Genomic DNA, 21849 nt, shown 5'->3' on the forward strand with positions numbered 1-21849 from the left:
AGATGTTGACACATTTAAGACAGTTCTTTAAATCCTTTTGAAATGCCTTGTAGGTGACCCAGGTGGACACTTTTACAGGATGGGTAGAAGCATTTCCGGTCTCCAGGGAAAGAGCAGATGTGGTGGCTCAGCCTTCACTTCCAGGGTCATAGAGCTTATGTCAGAAGCTCTCAACATCTCCTGGAAATTCCACATCCCCTACCATCCACAATCCTCGGGAAAGGTGGAGAGGGCCAATGGACTCATCAAATAACTCAGGTTATCTTGGCCCTCCCTTCTCCCCATTGCCCTGACTCACCTCAGGGCCACCCCACGTTCCCCTATGGGCCTGAGCCCTTTTGAGCTGCTCAATGGAAGGCCCTTTTTCCTTAACCATCACCTCCCACTTCAAACTCCTCCACTGGTGGGGTCCTTACCCTACCTCTCCCTTTTAAGGTCCCTTCTCTGTTCACACACTGACAGTTGTCTCCCTGCCACCACACCAGTGGACCCTAATGCTCCTAAACCTGCCCCACTCTACCCAGGGGACAGAGTACTCCTCAAATGGTTAACTCCTAGGTCTCTTGAACCTCGATGGACAGGACCTCACATGGTAATCCTCACCACCCCCTTGGCTGCCAAGCTCTTGGGACACCCATGCTGGTACCATCTCTCCAGGCTCAAGCGGGCACCTACTCAGGACACTTGGTCTGTCCAGCAGACAGGACCTTCCGTTCTCTGGTTTTCCAGGATGCCACAATGAAGGGCCTACCTGCTCCTCATCCTGGCACACTCATCTTTGGTCATAACAATATTTTCTTCCTAGACACCTGCCTTCTCACCTTCCCCAAGGAACAGATGCCTGGCATCTCTGGGAAGACAGTACATGATATGCCTTTCCAGCCACACCTCTCGCTGAGTATGGACCCACAACACCTAGCTCTCCCCTTCCCCACGTCACCCTATACCTGCAGGAAGTAGTCAGACTTGAGTCAAAGCCCTTTTCCCTAGAGTCTATTATTTCAATTTCCTGTCATTTCTATATCCAAAGAGTCTGGAATGTTACGTTGGGAGACTCCAGCCCCTCTCATCTATCCTAGCCCCCAGGCCTGAGAGTTGTATTGGTCTGGACTCCAAATCCCAACACGCCAGGTCCTGACCCCACCCACAGGGTACTTAAATGAACTCCCAAAAGAAGAATGTGTGGTCTCTTTTCCTTCCTCCTGGTGGTTGCGCATTCACAGCCAACTGAGAGCGCAGGAATCCCATTAAACCTGGATATTTCTTAATTTGGCTTGTTTTGATTTGGCTTGATTGGGAATTTGCGTCAGCAAAGAGCTTGCGTTAGGAAAAAATTCCTAACAAAACCCTGTGTTGAAAAACAAAACAAAAAAAGTAAAGAAAAGTGGGGGGGGAAATAGCCAGTACAGAAATAGCTTTTAAAATAAGGTATACCATTCATATAAATCTATGGTAATTTTTATTAATTTAATATAAATTATTTTATATTATGAAAATTTCTGTTTTCAATTTCAAATGCCACAGTAATAAAAGACATTAGTTATGCATGGTTGCATCCCACACTGGAGAGATGGGGTGAAGCCCAGTGTAGTGGAACACACCTTTAATTACAGCACTCAGGAGGCAGCTGCAGATCTCTGTAAGTTCAAGGCCAGCCTACAGTACACAGTGCGTTCCAGGACAGCCAAAGATACATAATGAGATCCTGTCTTGAAAGAATGATAACAAGAACAAAAAAAGATGGAGCAAGAGAGTCAAGATTTCCACAGCAGTGCTACACAGTAAGACCGTGTCTCAAAAGAAAAAAAAACCAAAAAACCAAAACAAATCTTAATAGGCATAAACCCAAAAGAAGAGCTTAATCATTTGTATATATCATAAGATCATAAACAGAGCATGGCTGTGCATGTCTTTAATCCCAGCACTCTGCAGGTGGAGGCAGGCTGGTTTCTGGGAGTTCCAGGCCAGCCTGTTCTACAAAGTGAGACCCTATCTTGCATAATGAGGAGAGGGAAGATGCCATCCTGAGCCTAAGAAGCTTGAATTGCTACTGCCCCTAGTAAACCTGAGCCATAGGGACCTGGCTAACTCAGCAGGGACCTCAGGTCTCAAGCCAATCTTCGTCAGCATGGACACAGGACTCAGAACTGAGTGTTTACTGTAGGGACGTCTGAGCCAGCTTACATCCAGATCATCGTGGTTCATTCTTTCCTTGCATGTGTAGGTCTGCAGATACATGATATAAAAATCTTCAGCTTTGGATATCAAAGGACCATTAGCTCCTTCCTCCCCATAGCGGTCCAATGGGGCCCTCCCTAAGTTCTCCATTTCTTTCGTCTATGTCCTCAATTTATATTTCTCTGTCTCCTCCCTCTGAAATTCTCTCCTTCTTACATCCCGATGTAGCCGATTGCCCTTGCCTTGCCCACTGTGGCCAGCACAGCACGCTGCAAGCTCTCTGCCCCTCCCTTTCTCGTGCTTTCTTCTCAGAGAGCTGTGTGATCGCAGTGGTCCAATAAGACTGGGTCCCCTAGTTAAAAGCAAATGAACTACTGAAGGAGTGAACTGGGTCATGGGCCTGAAGTATGCGTGAAGCGGGCAGTTGGAAGATGCTCACGGTAAGCGGAGGGACATAGGGCTTGCTCTCCACCTGATGGTGCTGTGCAGTGGGAGGTGAGGGCTATGGCTTTTTTCCATGGCTCTGAGAAACTGGTCTTGTCCTATATAGGATCAGCCCACCCTCAGGTATTGTGACTCCTTGTGCCCCTGTGAATGCTGGGCAGATGAAGAGGGCACTGTCGTCAGAACCAAGCCTAAAGAAAGGTCTTAGGGGTCCAGCGAAGGCCACAGGGGGACATGTGTAGATGTGTGATCTGTCTCTCATGTTGTAGAAAGAAACATCCCCAGCTTCACAGTCCAGGAAGATGGCCACTCGGTGAAGACGCTCTTTCAGAGGTATGATAGTTTCTGGGGAGGACAGGGCTCTGTACTGGTTTCCAAACATCTCCAGGGTCCAGAAGCCATTCTGAGGAACCAACAGGGCCTCCCCTTTCCTTTCAACATTGTCTCTACAAACGCCAATGGCCCAAACCATAACGTTTTCCACCTCCACCTCCCAGTAATGCTTCCCTGAGGAGAAGCTCTCCCGGCCCAGGACACACGGCCGGCAGTCAAATCTCTCAGGGTTGTCAGGCACGCTCTGCCTCGAAGCGCCTCGTCTTACACTTCTCTGGTCATCTGACAGGAAGAGCTCAGGATGAGCTGTATCTGGATCCAGAACCACATCAGCTGTGGAAGAAGACTCAGGCTTAGTGCTGAGATCTCAGACTTCTGAATATGCACAACCTGTGGTCCCCACTGAGGTCCTGGGAGCTAATGTGGAATTCCTCTGTGTGGTGGCCTTTTCAGAGAAGGCTTTTCTGATCCAAGGAAGCTCACACTGAAGCTCCTTTTTCTCTTAGGTACAGAAGTACTTTTTCTAAGTACTGTCTTCTGTAGAGACGACCGGGGCTCCAAGAAACCCAGAAAGTTTAGCCAATGAGCTGAAGTGAGTGGTTCCCCTTCCAGCATTCTCAGATCTGCCCCGGTGTCTACCATAATATAAGATCTCTGGGATTCTCTTAGTAGAAACCATCCAACTTGGCTTTGACCAACAAGAGAGGCTTAATTTCTCACTCTCCCCAACGATGGGTCAGTTAAGGAATTTAAGTGAGTCTCACTACACAGGGCTCTGGCTTAGCCCAGGATTGCTTCACTGGTCTCTGCATCCTTTCAACCAGATGACAGTTGATTTAAATGTCTGATAAGGGTATCCACCAAAGAATAAGAAAGGAGAGCAAATGTCCCCCAAAGCCAAGCTGAGAGGCGTGTGCAACAAACTTAAGAGGGGAAATATTTTCAGCTAGGTTGAAGCTCATAGTAGTGTCTGCTGTGGGCACAGGAAGCGATTGCCAACCATCTTGCCTACTCAGTCTACTTTGCCTGTCAAGTTCCAATGATAGCCTCCTTCCCCATGTTGGTATGTCTGATTGTAACAACGTATGATTGTCTCAAGTAGGTCGTGACAATTTTGAATTTCTCTCCTTTTTTTTTTTTTTTTTTTTTTTCGAGACAGGGTTTCTCTGTATCTTTGGAGCTTGGCCTGGAACTAGCTCTTGTAGACCAGGCTGGCCTCGAACTCACAGAGATCAGCCTGTCTCTGCCTCCCGATTGCTGGGATTAAAGGCATGTGCCACCACCGCCCAGCATTTGAATTTCTTCTTAAGGAGCAAAAGTCCTTCTGCCAAGGTATCTGGTGAAGCCTGTATTCTTTGATGCTTGGTGATGACACATGAAGAAAGAAATAATGCTCAGGAAGTAAAGGTGGCGAAGCTCTGGGCTCTCCCTCACCTGACTCACTGACTGGTTGTGTCCTGGGAGTGGGAAGCATTTCTGGACACCTAGTAATTATGTCCCTGATCAGGACCAGGAAGCATATTGTCTTTTTGCCACAATGGGATCCATCTGCTCATTTTAACTATCTCCCAGGTAATAAAAACTCAAGACAGAAATGTCTTCTTTCTAATTAATTCAGGTTTCGAGAGCTGTGGGAGAGCTATTTTGTATGTGAACCTCTGCAGCACTCACAGAACCCCTTCTGGAAAACAGAGGGACTGTGGAAAACAAACGGCAGGGCAGACTGAAGCTGGACTGTTTCCCTGACAGAGCTGGGCTCCAGCATTCGTGGGCTACAGCCAGGGAGGCCCTCAATCCCCTACTTCCTCATTCCAGAGCCCTGTGCCCTTTGTTCATATCCTCCCTTAGTGGGGAGAAGTCTCCGGATATAAGGGGATGCCAGAGGCACTCACCGGCATGTAAGAGGGTTCTTCGCCATCCTGCAAGTGACAGAGAGGTGAATGTCAAGAGGCTAAGCCGGCAGAACACGCTGCAGGGAGTAGTTCAGGGAACTTTAACTTACGTAATTCTTCTTGAAGTTGCCCTGAAAAAGAAACAAGGTAATGTCTTCAGTAGGCAGCTGAGAGAATTTGGATTTGTCTTAAATGATATGGGGCTGGCTCTTCCTATAGCACCAAACCTTTCTTCCCCACCTGACAGGGTAAATCTCCATTGTGACCTTGGGGTTTAGAATCACCATGGCAACAAACCTAGGTTTGTCTTGAGAGATTTTCTAAGTTAGGTTAATGAGTTTGATCATGGTGGCTCAGAGAGCGAGAGCACTTACTGCCAAGCCTGAGTCTAATCCCTAAGACCCATGAAGAAAGAACCAACTCTCACAAATTGTCCTATGATTTCTACATGAAGGAAAAGGTGCACTATCCTCCTCCAATAAATGTAAGAGAGAGAAAGAGAGAGAGAGACAGAGACAGAGAGAGAGAGGAGTTAGTTTAGGAAGCCGGGTGTAGTGGCACAATCCTTTAATCCCAGCACTCCAGAGGTAAAGTCAGGTGGATCTCTGTGAGTTTGAGGCCAGCCTGGTTTACATAGTGAGTTCTAGGACAGCCAGAACTATATAGTAACACCCTGTCTCGGAAACCAAATGAAATCAAAATAGAACAAAAACAGCAAAAGTGTTTAGGATCTGAGGAGGTGGTTTAGTGATTAAGAGCCTTGGTTGCTTTTGCAGAAGATAGATTCCATTCCCAGTACCTACACAGTGGTTCACAAACATCAATAACTCCATCCAATGTCCTTTTCTTACCTCTGTGGGCACCGGGCATCCATCTGGTACACATAATATATATAGGCAAAATATTCATTTACATAAATTAAAATTTTTTTCATTTTCTGTGTGTATGTGTGTGTGCATGTGCACGTGCCATGTTGCAGGTGTAGAGGTCAGAGGACAGCTTGTAAGACCTGGTTCCTTTCTACTATGGGGGTTCTGAGTATTTTATTCTAGGATGTCAGGCTTGGCAGCAAGTCCCTTTACCTGCTGAATCATCTTGTCTACCCCTGTCAGAAAACTTTATCACAACAATGAAAATGGTAACTAATAAAACACCCATACCTGAGAACTGTCAGAAATCAGAAGTGGTACAGACCAGGTGAGTGGACAATATTAGGGCTGTTTTATTGTTAGCTTTTGTTCAGTAGCATGGTTCTGCTTGGAACCAAGCGAATGATGCAATGCTTACATATTGAAATGGAAGATCCAATAGCCTAGTTATTAGGATATGAGAGTTCTGAGCCCTTCTGCTGCCTCTACGGTCCTTCTAGTGCAAGCTTCTACCTGTCAGAGGGTGCTGTCCTCTCTTTTCTTTTTCCTCCTCCTTTTCTCATTTTTTTGAGGCATGGTTCTATGTAGCCTAGGCTTGCTTTGAACTCACGTCATAGCTAAGGCTGGCCTTGAACTGAAGAATAGTGAACTCGACTGCTCTACTCTTTTACCTTCTAACTTCTCTTTTCCCTAGTTCCTTACGTGCAGCTTCTTTTTCTTCATATTCAACTTCTTTCTCAGCAGACAAGATCAATTTTTTCCTGTGTTGCTTCTTGACAAGGCAGATACTTCCAGATGCGAGAAGGATCAACATTAGAACGGGCAGAGTGACAGCCATGGCTACCATCCAGAGAGGAAGACTGGGCTCGAAGGATTCTGGAAAGTGAGCCAAAGAAGTGCTGTGTGGTGAGAGACAGGACATCAGGACTAAGTGTGCTCCCTGGAGGAAGTTTATCTGGAGAGCTCCCTCAGATCCCAGACCCAGGGATTCTCCCTCAGAACCGAGGACGGGAGAAGATGATGGCTTTTACTAGCTGACTTCTGACTTTGCAGGAGAAAAAAAATGCAGGGTCACTGGGCGGTGATGGCACATGCTTTAAATCCTAGCACTCGGCAGGCAGATCTCTGTGAGTTCGAGGCCAGCCTGGTCTACGTAGTGAGTCCCAGGACAGTCTCCAAAGCTACACAGAGAAATCTTATCTTGAAAAAAAAAAACAACAAACAAAAAATGCAGGGTCACCCCGGACTTCCATGGATGAATCCCATGGATGAATCCCATGGTTAGCAGTCTGCTAAATCTCTACAGCTGTCACCTTCCAAAGGCCTCCAGCATTCTGGCCCAGGACCTGGCAATGGCTTCCTCCTTGCTCTGCCCTTGCTGCATACAGTTTCTTCTCAACTGAGGGACAGAGATCCAGTTTATTATTCATTAAAAGCCTCCAATGTGCTGGGCGTGGTGGCCCATACTGAAATCCCAATACTAGGGAGGGAGAGGGAGGAGGATCACAAGTTCAAGTGTAGTCAAGTTTCAGTAGTGAGAGCCAATCTGTTCCCCTGCCCTCCCAAGTGTGGGGTCAGGATGAAGCAACGTGACAACTGTTCCTCGCCCTTCTATCACTGTTGACACTACCCATTCACACGTTTGCGATTTTCTTCTTGTGTCAAGGCATGTGGCCTCGGTTCAGCTCCAGCCTCCAGCTCTGCAGAGCCAAAGATCCTTCCTCAGACCATCCTCTAGTCTCCCATCACTACTCCAGATATCAATCTATTCGCAGAGGAGCCTACCTTTTCCCGATAGAGCTCCAGAGAGCAGACTAACCTGGAATGAAAACCACACTCTCCATCTCCTGGTTGAGCAGGGTGTTGTTAACAGAGCAGGTCATGTTCCTCACAGAACAGTCTCTGATGATCACAGTCATGGTGACCGTGAAGAGGCCTCCTCTGTCAGCTATATACTCTTCCTCCAGGGCAGGCATGACTTCATAATAGGGGTCTCTCCACACAGCGTGGGGCTCCGGGTACCACCCTTCAGATGTGCACTCCAGCAAGACGCTCCCATCCTCAAGGGTCTTCATGTTAATGAGGGGCTTAGAGCCCAGGCCTAGAAGGAAACACCACAGCTCAGCTAAAAGAACGACTGGTTTAGTTCCAGCACTAGAAAGGCAGAAATAGGAAGATCTCTATGAGTTGGAGGCCAGCCTGGTCTACATAGTGAGTTCCAGAATAGTCCAGGCTACACAGTGAGACCTTGTTTCAAAAAAACAAACAAAAAGAATGGCTGGTAGGGATGTAGGTATGGGTGGGGATGTAGCTCAGTAGGAGAGTGTGTATCTGGCATAGCAGGGGCTCGCATTTGATCTTTAGCATCATAAAATAAGCAATAGTATTTCATGTGTGTATTTTAACTGGTCTGGTCTTAATGACAGAAACCAAGGAAAGGGAAGTTCAAACTGGCTGAACCTAAGGGTAATGAATATGCAGCCAAAAGATAGAGGGATGATGAGTCAGGAAGGAAGAAAAAATGAGTAGAAAGAAAGGCATTGATGTTAGAGAAGGGACCAATGTGCCAAATGTGTTGGAAGCTAAGAGCAAAGGATTTTCACATTTACAATTGTGCTCTGGCTCCAGGGCTCATCACGGCTCATATATCTATACTGTCTCCTTAAAGGCTTGTTGTTTCATTGATTCTGCCAGAGACTCCAATCGTCTGACTTCTAAGTAGGTATCTTCTGTCCAACCTCAAAAGGCCAACTTAGAACTTCACTTTGTGCTCTGTGGGAAATTCCTCAGTTGCTTTGGTCTTGTGGACATTTTAGAATAAGAATTTGTCAGGATGCCACAAGCTTATAAAACTTTCTTACTTTAAGACATTGTCCTTTCTCTCTCCCTCTCTCATGACCAAGCAGAGGGAAGGCAATGGCCCGCCGCTGTGTGCTCACCACACCGCCTGCTGCCTTTGAAGAATGGGTAAAGTGTTCCCACAAAGCCAACCTGACATTCAGAAGTGTTTAGCTCCTAGGGACTCACTCAGGTAGATAATCTCTAAAGTGCACCCCCAAATTCACCTATTAGGGAGATAGGAATGCACCTGAAGTAGTCAAAACAGTGCCATGTGCTCAGTGTATGTCATCAGAAGAGTGTCCTGGAAACCTTCAGCTGGAGAGAACATAGGCAGAGCAAAGCTTTGGCTATGTGCCAGTGGGACATGTCTGTCTTTTTAGGCATGCCCCACAGACTTTTATTGAATAGTTTCTTTGTCAAGCTCACCCAGTAAATTATACCAAAGAAAGGAAATTCAAACACTCGGTAAAATTCAGTGCTTTGTGTTCTATTTGATGATATTTGTTGCTGCTGTTGTTTGAGATAGACCTCATTATGTAGTTCAGGCTGGCCTCAAACTCACAGAAATAATCCTATCTCAGCTTTTGGGTGCTGGAATTACATGCATATGCTACCACAATAGAGTATTCAACTTGATTTCTTTTGTGTGTTTTGAGACAAAACTCCCATATCGCTCAAGCTAGCCTGGAATCAGACATGGAGTTGAGGATGACCTAGAACTCCTGATCTTCTCGTCTCCAAGTCCCAGGCACTGGAGCGGAAGCAGGTGTTTGCCATTGTGTGTGGATCTTCAATTTGATTTTGCCAAGGAAACAAAGTAGCTAAAGACGTCCAGTCTCACTCATAAAACTTGTTATGGAATAAGATTCAAAATGATTTGACCAGCCAGGGCTATATTTGAGAGTCCCCGTCTCAAAACATCAAACAAACAAACAACAAATCCAGCAGCAGCAACAACAACACATACACATGTGTCACACATGGAGTGTGACAATCTGGGAAAAACAGTTCTATAAAATAGTCCACAGGGTTCAGAGACAATAGACTTAAGGATGAAATTACCCAATCAATCCAAAAAACAAAATAGGAAATTAAAAAAAAACATTAAGGGTGCTGGGGAGATGGCTCACTGGGTAAAGCACTTGTTGCAAAAGTGTGAAAACCTGAATTTGGATCACCTAAACAAAAGTTTGGGTGGACACATGTCTGTAGCCCCAGTACTGAGGTAGGAAATGAGGAGACAGGCAGATGCTGGGGGCTACTTGGCCAGCCAGTCTAGCAGAACAGAGAGCTCAAAGTTCAGTGAGAGACCCTGCCTCAGAAAATAAGTTGGAAAGTAACTGAGAAAGACACCTTTGGCTACTACAAGCATAAGACAAGTAAGAATACACACACACACACACACACACACACACACACACATATACACACACACATACAGCCGGGTGGTTGTGGCGTCTTTAATCCCAGCACTCAGGAGGCAGAGGCAGGCAGATCTCTGTGAGTTTGAGGCCAGCCTGGTCTACAAGAGTCAGTGCTACAAGAGTCAGGACAGCCAGGACTGTTACACAAAGAAACCCTTTATCGAAAAACCAAACACACACACATGCAAGAAGTCACATATATACACATGTGCATTTACCACAAACACACATGCATGCGCACACATACAAAACATACACAACACACACACAATCAAGTTAAATATTCTATAAGGACTTAATCAGAGCAGGGCAGGGCAGTGAAGCATGCTTACAGGGAAAGAACAGGGGTTCCTGGAACCTACAAGTACCACCAACTAACCCTGTAGTTCTGTTGTGAACAAAATCAGGATATAAAGGTCAGGAAACCTTCTTCCTTTAATATTGTGTGATACTAAAAAAAAACCATGGCTCCTTGCCCAGCATGCCTAGTTTAATTGCCACTTCCATCCTGAATCTCTGCACAATTGTTCCAGGTAGGACTCTCAATGCCTCTATGGGTCGCCAGTCCTAGTACGTCATCTTACTACTGTATTTAATACCTGCTCTCATCACATGTCAGTTGCTTTCTCCACAGTTGCTATTGGAAGAAATGGGGGGAAAGGCAAGATCAGCTGGGGATGAGGATGATGGTGATACAGGCTGCAATCTCACCACTTGGTAGGGAGGTAGGAAGATCAGAAGTTCAAGATCATTATCAGCAACAAAGTGAGTTGAAGCCTGGCCTGGGCTATACGATGAATATTAAACCGTGAAATGTCCATTGGGATTTTTTTGGGCAATGTTTGTTTATCTCAGGTATCCTTGCACATTTTCTTCTGTCACACTAGGAGCAACGGTTACAGCTTAGCAGAGCTCACTCAGGTGGACACAAGAAGCAACTCTCCCCATATAAAAGAGATCAGTCAAGAAATGTGCTCGCCTGTGATGATTCTGAATCCAAGAGAGCAGTGTCCCCCAAAGGTCACAGTGGGAAAAGCCAACAGAGGAAAGTGGAGCGACTCACTTGCCACCAGGAGCCTCATGATGGCCTGATCATAGGACCTGCCTTGCTGGAAGTAACAGCCGTAGATGCCATTGTCATAGGCTGTGACATTGTGGATCACGAGCCCCACTCTTCCCTTGCTGATGTCCGCGCTCACGAAGGTGGTTCTTCCTCGATATGCCGCCATCTGCTCCTCTGTTCTCTCTTGATGGCCTTTGTACACCAGCACTGCAGGGGAGAAATGCCACCGAAACCACCGCACCTCCATGTCTTCTGCATTTCTCTCTGGCGACAGGCAGCAGTGCAGTGTGGTATTTTCTCCTACCATGGCCAGGATGGGCTCAGCTGGTCCCACGACAGTAAATTGGGCTATTCAACAAAGGAGGGCAATCAGACAGGAATTCCAGCCATTAAATATCCAGCGTACTTCAGTGGTATTCTAGGGTTTCAGGAGTGTTCAAGCTAAGGCCCTGGATAGCTATAAGTTCAACACAACACAAAATGGTGAACTTACTTAAAATTACTTTGACGTTGTCTGTTTTGTTTCTGTGGCTCTCAAGTGTGAACTCTGTAGTGACGGTTTTGTGTCACGCTCAAGCTGTGCTTTGGACACCAGCCTGGTTAGTTTTAACTGTCAACTTGACACAACCTCGAATTATCATCTCGGAAGAGAATCTCAGCTGAGAAATTGCTTAGGTCAGATTGGTCTGTAGTTATCTTTATGGGGCATTGTTTCGATTGTTAATTGATGTAGGAGGGGCCCACCCACACCATGCCCTAGGCAAGTGATCCTGATCTGCATAAGAGCCTGAAGCCAGCCAGTCAGCAGCAACATCCATGGCCCAGCCTGCACTTCTTTGGCAGTGAAGTAAGTTCCTTGGTTGGAGGCAGTGATGCACAGAATAGCAAGGAGTCCTGCCTTCAATTCCTTTCGTGACTTCCCTCAGCGAAGAACTGTGGTCTGCATTTGTACCCAATTAAACTCCTTTTCTTTCCTACACTGCTTTCTGTTGGTGCAACAGAAATCCAACTAGAACAGATAGTTCCAGGTCATTTATCACGTGGCCCTGGAAAGTCTTCATCGAGAGTGGCCCGGAGAACTAAAAGGATTAGACAACTGGAAAGGCTTAGACAAGTTCTCTTTGAGGCCATGGGGCCTCCTAGATGGGCTGGTAGTTGTGGCTGGTGAGCAGCATCTCTTGGAACAACCAAACGATGCTGCAAATACTTGGGTAACAAAATACTGAGTTGTGCGTAATGCACACTCATGATCCCAACACTCAGGAGATGGAGGCTGGGGGATCAGCTCTTCAAAGTCATCTTTAGCTATATAGCAAGTCCACCATGAAGAAAAGCAAAATAAAACCAACAAACCTGAACCCACATGAACAGAATACTGAGGTCACCCTGAGCACACACTGAAGACCCAGTGCTCAGAATGACTTGTTCTTGTGCGTGTGGCACAGACCCAGGGTTCAAACCACAACTGTGCATATTATGCAAGCATTCTACCAACTGAGCCACATTCCCAGCCCCCTTGTTTTGTTTTAGGAGACAGCTTCTTATTATGAACCCCTGGCTGGCCTTGAACTCTTGGAAGTCTTATCTCAGTTGCCCAAGTTTATTTATAGGTGCATACCCCCTGGCAAGGTAATCATTTAAATATTAGTATATGATGATTTGGAGTTAAACAAAGAATATTATTAAAATCTACTTCATCTGTTTTTAACTCTTTTGAATGTTGGCACTTGAAATTTTACAGTATTTACAGGTCTCCTTTGAGGCTCTTGCTGCATTTCTTTACGGATTGGGAAAATCCAGGGTATACATTCAGAATAGAAGGGTGAGCCAGCACAGCTCCTGACCTCCGAGTTCTGTCTGTCAGAACTGTGGGCATTGTTTTCTCAAAAGGTGACAGGAGCAAGAAGCCTTCGGCCTTACCTGAGACCAGCACAAACAGACTGAGGACCAGGAAGAAGAGAAGGGAGGCTAGCAGGCAAGACTGCAGGGAAGTAGCAGGCTCCATAGGTCTTCGGGACAGGGTCACCTAGATCAAGTGTGAACATGAAACCTAGAAGCACAGAGGAGAAATCACCCACCGTTCTCGTGGCAGTTGTACCTTTTGTCCCTGCGCTGGTCTCATAAGCATTCCAACTTCTGCCTTAGATGGACAGACTCCTTCCTAGCTTGATGGGTGGGTCCACTAAATATCCTACTAAACAAACAACATAAACAGCAGGCAGGCAGCTTTCTGCTTTCTTAGGATCAGTTGTCTTTTCAGAGTCCAGTTTCTTCAGCGGTCATTTGATATTCCTCCCTCTCCCTCCTCCTTTTTCTCTCTTCTTTGGCCTTCTTGCCTCCTCCACTCCTCCCCATCCCCCTTTCCTCCTCTTCCTGCTCCTCGGGCTGGCGGGCTCTTTCTCCTAATTATCCACCACTTCCCTTCCCTTTCTCCTTCCTCCCCCTCTCCTTCTCCAGCCTCCTTCCCTTTCTTCCCCTCCCCTTCCTTGTCCTCTTCACCACCTTGTGAACCACAGGTAAAGCTAAGTATGTGAAACGCCCTTCCCCCAGGCTTTTCGTTCACAGCATGAAACCCCACCCCCAAGCTCCTACAGCCCCGCCAGGCCTCGGAGCGCTCCCACTCCTTCCCTACCTGCTAGAATTAACCTTTGTGCTTTTTTTTTCTTCTCTGACCCTCAGATACCGATTGTCGTGCCTTTTCTCCTCTCCCCAGCCCGCCGGTGGGCACAGTCGTCACCAGAGAAGAAACTGCTATACAAGAGAGGAAAGAATTCTCTGCTCTCCATTAGTCTTAAAGAGCGGGGACTCACAACAGACCTCGGCGGACCCACTCCGCGTGCAAGTCTCACAATTTCCATTGAGTGGTTTAGAGCCCGGGATTGGTCGGCCATAAGTCATCAACCAATAGTATTCCTGTGTCCAGCTGTCACCTGTTACTAGGTAGAATACACAGAAACAATCCTTCCTTTCTGCCCTCGGGTCCTCCTTTCCTCTCTTCTTTTGCCCCTTTCTTTCATTCCCTCCCAGTCCCCCACTTCCTCACCCTCCCCACTCTTCCCCTCTTTCTCCCACTTGACGGATCCTGGAGCTGTGACCGCTGTCCAGAAACCCCGTCCCCGTGTATTGACGTGTGTATGAAGAAGGGAGGTAGGGAAGCCAGACCCAAGCAGCCCCCTTCCCCAAGCTAGAAGAATCCTGTGCAAGTTGCTAGGCTTGCAGAGAGGGGTAGTGGAGGAAGTCGCAGGATGCAGGCGTGGGTGGTTGACAGAGACGGAGTAGCTGTACTTTGCCACCAATCTGAGGCCGGATGGGTAAGGGGTGTCTCAGGAGGACCCTGAAAAACGATGAAAAGTACTTTTCCTTGTGGAAATGGCGTCCTAGTGGGACAGGGGAATGACACTGACTTTGTAGCTGTACTTTATCAACTGCTTACAGTTCTTCTCTGCAGTATCCCTGAGCAGACACCTATATTGGTGACTATATTGTCATTGTGTTACTGAATGTTTTATGATAAAAGTCTGGGCTCTGGCAGTTCCAAAAGGCAAGACTGGGTCTCCTGTGCCCTGGAAGAGCAACCAAAGACAAATAATGATGAAAAGCAGAGGATATCTATCCAACATGGCCACATTAAGGAGAAAAGAGAGGTCCAGTGGTCTCCCCCCAAGTCCATACTCATGTTAGAAACATGAGACTTAAGGTTAACTAGAAGGCAAGAGGTATCCATAACAACCAGCCCTGGTCAAGATGTGGTCCTACCCATCACCAGCTATCATTGTCTCAGCTCCAGTCTCTCCTGAAAGTAGGGCCAAGAAGTCCTCAGGACTGTGTGAAGTCTCTTCCTGGGAGGGAGGCAGGTTTCTACCCTGGCACTACATCTTCAGCCTTTCCTTCCCCCAGCATGGAATTCCTAGGGAAATTTGGCTCTTTGGAGATTAATTATTTTATAGTCAGATAACTGAAGAAGAGGGCACTAGCGTCTCTCTTTAGACCGTCTCTTTTTCTTGCCAAGGTGGTTACAACTGCATAGATGTTTTCCAAGATAACTGTCCAGAGTCACAGCCCTTAGCTCAGCTGTCCAAAGGTTTGCTCGGGAGGCCTCCAGTTCATTCTGATCCAGTTTTAAAACTCTGCCCTTCACACTAGCGTGAAGCCACAGTCGGCTTTGCCCCTCTACTGTACCTCCTCGTTTCCCTCTGTTTCTGCCTCTTGACAAGCTTTTCTTTCTTTCTTTCTTCCTTCCTTCCTTCCTTCCTTCCTTTCTTTCTTTCTTCCTTCCTTTCTTCCTTCCTTCCTTCCGTCATTTCTTTTTTTGGGGGAGGGGGCAGGGAAGAGAAGTGTTGTTATTGTGTGTGTATGTGTATGTGTTTTGTTTTGTTTTGAGACAAGGAATCACTATGTAGCCCTACCTGGCCTGGCTGGCTTCAAACTCATAGAGCTTTACCTGCTACTGCCTTCCAAGTGCTGGGATTAAAGGCAACTACCTCAGCTTTGATTAACCTTGGTGTTCATAAACTCCAAATGCTCCTCGAATGAGGTGTCCCCAGACTCACCTGACACCCATCACTTTTGCTACTCCTGTATCCTGTCCTGTATTGTTATTTAGGTGTCAGTGGTATCTTTCTAGTTATTTGAGTATCTCTTTCAGAAGACAGGTATCTGCATGTCCTAATTCGTCTTTCCTTGCAGGGACCAGGGCTAATCTCTACACAAATTGTTCAATACAAGAGTGAAAAGGTTTTTAGCAATGCCATTTCCCCAACAACAGCTGACCCAGTTCCTGGTCCTGTGCGCAGGAGAGCTCATGACAGAGGTGGAACAGGGTCAGAAATCCCACCCAAGGTCAGAATTTCTTGAACAGCTGAAAAGTCAAAAAAACAAAAACAAAAACAAAAACAAAAAAAACCACCTGCCTCAGGGAGAGGCGTGCTGCCCAGTCAAAGAGTGCTTGCCTGTGTATAGCAGGCCCTAAACTTGATCCCCAGCACCATGTGGGTGGGGAGGGGAGGGAGAGAGGGAAAGAGAGAAACCTGCAGGTTCCTTCTCTGCTTTGCAGGAGGAGCTTTTTGGTGAGAATAAGCCCCAGAAGGCCCTAAAAACTGATTTTTCTGTTGTGCTGATCTTTGACCTGTCAGGAGGATCTTCACCTGTCATCTGATGTTCCTAGCCTATACTCAAATGCAGATCATCAATTCAGTGTCTAACCAGAACTCAACTACAGCATCAGATTATTCCGCTTGGGACTAGGTTGCTGGAAGGATCTAAAATTCTGAGCAACCCACAGCGCTTTCTGAAGAAATGAGCCATGAGGCTTGGGCCAGAAGTGTTCGCTGCAGTCAGTCTCAGCCCCTCCTTCAGCTAACTGGATTGCTCTGATCAGGAAGGTCGACTGTTGCCTTTACACAGCTTAGCAGGAAACTGGGTTCCACTAGGCTGTGCTACATAAGATAACGACAGTCTCCGCCAGCTTTTCTCCAGAGGGACAAACCCAGGAGAGTCACCTTTGTTCAACGCTCCACAGAGCTAGGATGCACATGCCTGTCCTTTAGGACTCAAGATGCATAGTGACCAATGATCTTTTGAACTGCAACTCCATTCTTAGAAGGTCATCTAAGTGTATCTTCCACACAAACATAGGAAAAAAAAAATCCCTATTCTACCTGTTCATGTTCCAGATCTCTGATTTATATAGTCAGTGATAGTAGCAATGGTTGAATCTTGGAGAGGAGATTTTTTTTTTTTTTTTTTGAGGAGATATCTTGAGGAAAGTGCTTGGGCAGGTCAGCACATAAGTGACCTTAAATACTTGCTCAAATGAGCAGGTTCGTAAAACTTTTCCTTGTTTGCTCCTTGTTTCTTAAAAAGCTATGCATCACTGTCTTTGGCTCCGGCCGGCCTTTTGTTCAGCCTGTTTATAACCAAGATAAAACTCTACATCACTTGCTAATTTACTTATGTTATAACACCTTTGGGCCAGAAGTGTTTTCCAGTGGTGTGGTCATCTGTGAACTAGAGGACATCATTTGATCCAGTTGAATGTTGTTGCTAGTTCTGCTACTCTCCTTAGTGGGGTCTACGGAATCGGATTCCAACCGTGTTGGGCACTACCCTTCCTTGAGGGAAGAGCTTTGGAACTTGGCTATTCATGGTGGAAATGGGTTGCAATTACAGTAATCTTAGTAACGATCCATTCCCTTTGGATTCAAGTATTGATCTGCTGTCTTAATCCTGTTCCTTCTCCCTTGCAGTAGACCACCCTTAGCTAGTTCTGCATAGGCTAACACCATCTGAGAGGTTTCTTTCGGTTGTCCTCTGAGGCCTAAAGTCAGCAAGAGTGGAAACTCTGAACCTGCTGTGCCCATTTCACTGAGCCCCACCCAAAGGAAATGCCTAACATTCCAACCACTGTAGACAGGACCACCTGCCAGCACACACTCACCAGGGCACTCCTAGACAAATGTCAGCCAATCAGGGGTCTTGAACCTCAAAAACCCCTCAGTTCCCCCCCCCTTAACTAATATAAAAACCCAAATCTACCTGAGCTCGGGGCTCTCCGTTTATTCCATACGTTGAACATGTGGAGAGACCGAGTTTGCAAACTTGCATAAAATAAAGGGACTCTGTCTCCTTGTTGGCTTCTGTGGAGACTTTGCGGATTTGGGCATTAACAGTGTTCAGGTAATCTTAGTTCATGGTCCTTCCTGCAACCAGGTATTGCTTCAGGGTAAACTACTGAGACTCAGGCCTCCATTAAACTTATCAATGGCTGAGACCTACTGGGACAGGTGAAAATGGTTGGAAGTAAAAAACTTCCTTTGGGTGATCTGTTCATATTTAGCTTATTATGGCTGGCTCCTACAGTGACCAAAGCCATAGGGTGGCTGAAAGACTCCCTCAGCAAAACAATCATTGTTTTTCTCAAAAATTCTTCAAGGTCCAGGTATTTCTAAAAGACAGTTGTTCTAATAGCTGCCCCATACAGTGATTCTGCTGAATTCCTACAGAGCACAGGTAAAAACCACTTTGTTTCAGCTAATCAGCATTAAGATTAAAGGAATTCTACAGAGAAACCCTGTCTCGAAAAAAAAAAAAAAAAAAGATTAAAGGAATTTGAGTCAGCCTGATTCCTGCTGGCCTGGTTTGTCACCTGGGTACACTGTTCCTTTAAGAGACAAGCCCCGCCCCTCCCTCCTCCCTCACACCCAGGCAAACAGATCTTCTACTTCCTCCAGTCTGTGCCTGCTCTTTTTCCATCCCTCTTCTGAACAGGTTCTGAACTGCTTCTCACATTCCCCCTCATCCCCCGCTTCTCTCTCTTCTTCCCCTTTCTTCCCTTCCCCCACTTACCTTTTCCTCCATAACTCATTAAATAAACTCTATACTCAAACTCTCTTTGGATGACGTATCTGTCTGTCTCTTACCCACCATGGTCTTCCACCTGCTCCCCGAGGACCCTGGTGACCCTTAGAATTTTTTGTCATTAGGAGCCTCATGGCAGAGTTAAAAGATCCTATGAATGGTTTAAATTGTTATGAAAAATCCTAAGACGGGCGTCCAATTAGGTCAGGTCAAACCAAATTAAAATGCCCATCGTTTTTTTTATTAAATACGGCGCTCTTGAGTGGCCGAGCGCATGGCGGGGAGACAGAAAAGCGGGGAGCACATGCAAACCTGGAACCTTGTGTTTCTCCTCTGGAAGCCCACTTCCAGAGTGGTCCTGACCTTCCCCGAGGCATGCTGGGATTTGGAGTCCAGACCAATGCAACTCCCTGGACAGGGGGCTGGGATGGATGCCAGGGACTGGGGTTACACTCACGACTTATCATAAATTCCGTAAGGAAAACTTCATGAGCAAAATGTTGCACACTAATTTGGTTCCAGCCTCCACCCTGCTTAATCTTTATCATTGTCAAAGCGCATCGACTTAGTCACTTCAGGACTTTTCCTCAGAATAGTAGAGCAGTTTGGGAGACAAAGAAAAGAGCAAAATTACCAGCTAAGACTGTCATCTTCCCACCCCAGCATAAGCCTCCACATCCCTGTGCTGGTATCTGAGTGTGAAACTGGGCGCATTCTCAGTTGTGGGTGTGTTTTAATTTCACACGCTATCCTTACCTTCAGCCTCAGGCTCCCAACCTTATTCCCATCCAGCAGAACTGGACCATCAGAGCTTCACAGTCCTGTTTCAGAACACCACCTCCCCCAAATTGTGGCTGCATAAAGTGATGTTCTGAGGTATTAGGGTGAGAAGTTGTTTGAGATAGGGTTCCTCTTTGTAATAACCCTGGTTGTCCTGGAACTTGCTTTGTAGGCCAGGTTGACCTCAAACTCCCAGAGATCTGCCTACCTCTGACTCCTGAGTGCTGGGTAAAAGGCATGTACCGCTACGCTGGGCCAGGCTTAGAATGTTAACATATGAATTTTAAATTGTGTTCCCAAAGGCCCAGGCTCTTTCCATCTTTATACCTGAGTGGCTTCAAGTGTTCCTGGTCTTGAAGAAATGGCCACACCTAATGAAGAATGTAAATTCCATGCTGCCCCAGGATCCCGCAGAGACTCAGACACAGGCACAGCTCAGTTTCCACTTAGCAGCCCAGAAAAGCATTTTGGGGGATGTCAGAGTGGAGCAAAATTAGTTGAAAACAAAAGGCGTTTGAAGAGGATCAAGGAAGGGGCACACTCCTTGATTAAGCTTGAGTTGCATTATTCGAGGCGAAAGCATTATTTATGGGACTGGAGAGATGACTTAGCAGTTGGTCAGTTTCCAACATTCATGTCAGATGACTCGCACCAGGCTGTAATGCTAGCTTCAAAGGATCTGATCTTCTCTTCTGGCCTGCTCAGGTACATGGGTATTGCATAATTAAAAACAAAAATAAATCTTAGAAATATAGTATTCAGAATTCCTGGGTGTCAGTCAGTGAGAGACAGAAATCAGAGTCTGAAGAGTGAGGGCCCTCTGAAGTCTCCTGCACACACATGGTGCACATGCGTATACCCAGAAACACAGGTCTACACACAAACTAATTACTTTTAAAAATTGTTTTACTAACTGAAGAACACCTAGCCTGAAATATTGCTTGGCATGGAGTAGGCTAACAGTACACATTTGTTAACTGGCGGAGTGGATCCTTGACCTAAAACCGCAAAAGCTATCTGATTTCCTGGTGGTTAGGAAACCTAGAAGTGGCCTGCTCTTCCTCCAAATGGAGAGAACTTACTTTCTTCCAAAGGAAAATACATTCCCAACGCAGCTTTCAAATCTAGATATGCTTACTTTTAACAATGCAACTCAGCTCCAATTAAAGGAGGGAAAAGGGTGAGACTGGGGTGGGGTATATTGTATTATAAGTATTCACTGGTGATTTCTATAGCTCAAGAGTAGGGATCCCATTGGGCCTTCCCTCAGGACTCTGAGCTAGTGCAGGGGTGCTTGGTTGCATTTGTCTTGGGTGAGGGTGAGAGGTAAATCACCCAAGAGGCCTTTAGTACCAAGGTCAGAGGCCCCTAATACAGGCTGCAGCCGTGGACGGAGAAAGGTATAGCCTTCCACCTCCGCCTTCCTAGGACTGTGGCTGGATTGGAGACTTAAACTACCGTGAAACAGGCTAACAGAAGAAAAACCCAACACAAGTTTAGCTATTTTCTTTTACATTGATTTATTTTGTGTTTGTGTGCCTACACGTGTGTGCACACCATAGCACACATGGAAAGCAGAGAGCAACTTGGGGGAAAATGTTCTTTCCCTCCACCTTGTCAGCGCTGGGGGCTGCGCCCAGCTGGTCAGGTCTTGCATCTCTTCCCACTGATAAGCTCTAAGGCCCAGACTAAGTTTTGTGTCTGTTTGTTTCATTTTATTGAGACAGGATCACTCTACATAGGCCCAAATGTCCTGGTACTCACTATGTAGATCAGGATGGCCTGGAATTCAAAGAAATCTGCCAAAGATTGACTCCATCTACTTCCCTGGTGCTGGGATTGAATGCATACAACACCACACCCAGCCTAACAAAAGCTTAATGTGACAGAAATGTCATTTTAAAAGGGGAAAGTTACTGATATGCGGAAGAGACAAAAAAAAAAAAGAAGAAAAAAGACTAAATGAAATGTCATTATTATATAAAACACAGAGACTTGGGCCAGGGTGATTGTGGGAGGATTAGCTGTGGAGATAAGGTTAACAAGGCTTATTTGTGCATAATTCTTTGAGCCTCCCCTTTCTTACCCTTGATAATAAGAGTGAGCAGAGCTTTGAAAAGCAGTGCGTTTGGAGTCAGCCCTTTTGCCTGCTGATTTGCAAATGCTTTCCTTTCAAACCATCTGCCACACCTCCCCAGGCGACAGTTCAAGCAGAACCCCCTGCCAGCCGCCTCAGCTTAAGGAGTGATCTCCATGCCGTGAGAGATTCTGCCTCACACTAAGGTGTATGGTGTATGGTGAGGGAAAACAACTGAGATTGTCTACATGCATGTGCACACACTCACACACACTCATACCAACAGCCCCTTATAGATGGGCAATACAGTTTCATGTAATTTGTCATGGAACAGTATTCTTTTAATTCATGGCCAACCATTTGAAAAGTAAAAATGGCTATGACTGATACAAAGAATATGAGGCTATGCGCAGCCCTTCCACGTGTAGGTAGACCTTTCATCTGACCAAACAGTTTTGGATATCTTGAGACTTTTCTAGAAAAAAATGTAAAAATTTCACGTATATACATACGCTCAAACAAATGTACTGTTTTTTTTCTCAGACAAAGCTTGATGTGGTGGTTCATACCCATAATATTAGCTCTTGGGAGA

At 46.1% G+C, this 21849-nt stretch overlaps 1 protein-coding gene across 3 annotated transcripts; it reads right to left on the bottom strand.

Annotated features, from left to right (window-relative positions):
* Positions 1-1442: 1442 nt before the first annotated feature.
* On the bottom strand, positions 1443-13891 carry LOC125396268 (butyrophilin subfamily 2 member A2). 3 transcript variants are annotated; one of them, XM_087896462.1, is made up of 8 exons: positions 13677-13888; positions 12965-13094; positions 11045-11392; positions 7536-7817; positions 6419-6592; positions 4958-4978; positions 4848-4874; positions 1443-3288 (listed from the first exon to the last, which is right to left on the bottom strand). In XM_087896462.1, exons 2-8 carry the CDS (start codon positions 13047-13049, stop codon positions 2681-2683), a joined length of 1545 nt encoding a protein of 514 aa, XP_087752588.1. In that variant the 5' UTR covers positions 13050-13094; positions 13677-13888; the 3' UTR covers positions 1443-2680. The 3 variants fall into 3 exon arrangements, with proteins under 3 accessions (XP_087752588.1, XP_087752589.1, XP_085555418.2); XM_087896463.1 differs by lacking the exon at positions 11045-11392 and having other exon boundaries at positions 13677-13891; XM_085699292.2 differs by lacking the exons at positions 12965-13094; positions 13677-13888 and adding an exon at positions 13123-13444.
* Positions 13892-21849: the final 7958 nt, after the last annotated feature.

The sequence above is a fragment of the Myodes glareolus genome, chromosome 14 (genome assembly GCF_982192425.1).
Source record: "Myodes glareolus chromosome 14, mMyoGla1.1, whole genome shotgun sequence".
Lineage (NCBI taxonomy): Eukaryota > Metazoa > Chordata > Mammalia > Rodentia > Cricetidae > Myodes > Myodes glareolus.

Bases quoted from the DNA above. Each gene is read 5' to 3' on its own strand.
- LOC125396268 (XM_087896462.1), bottom strand. From the start codon at position 13,049: ATGGAGCCTGCTACTTCCCTGCAGTCTTGCCTGCTAGCCTCCCTTCTC. The intron at 4,979-6,418 runs GTAAGGAACTAG...TTTCTTTTTCAG, and splicing joins TGAAGAAAAAGAAGCTGCAC to GGCAACTTCAAGAAGAATTA. The intron at 4,875-4,957 runs GTAAGTTAAAGT...TGTCACTTGCAG, and splicing joins GCAACTTCAAGAAGAATTAC to GATGGCGAAGAACCCTCTTA.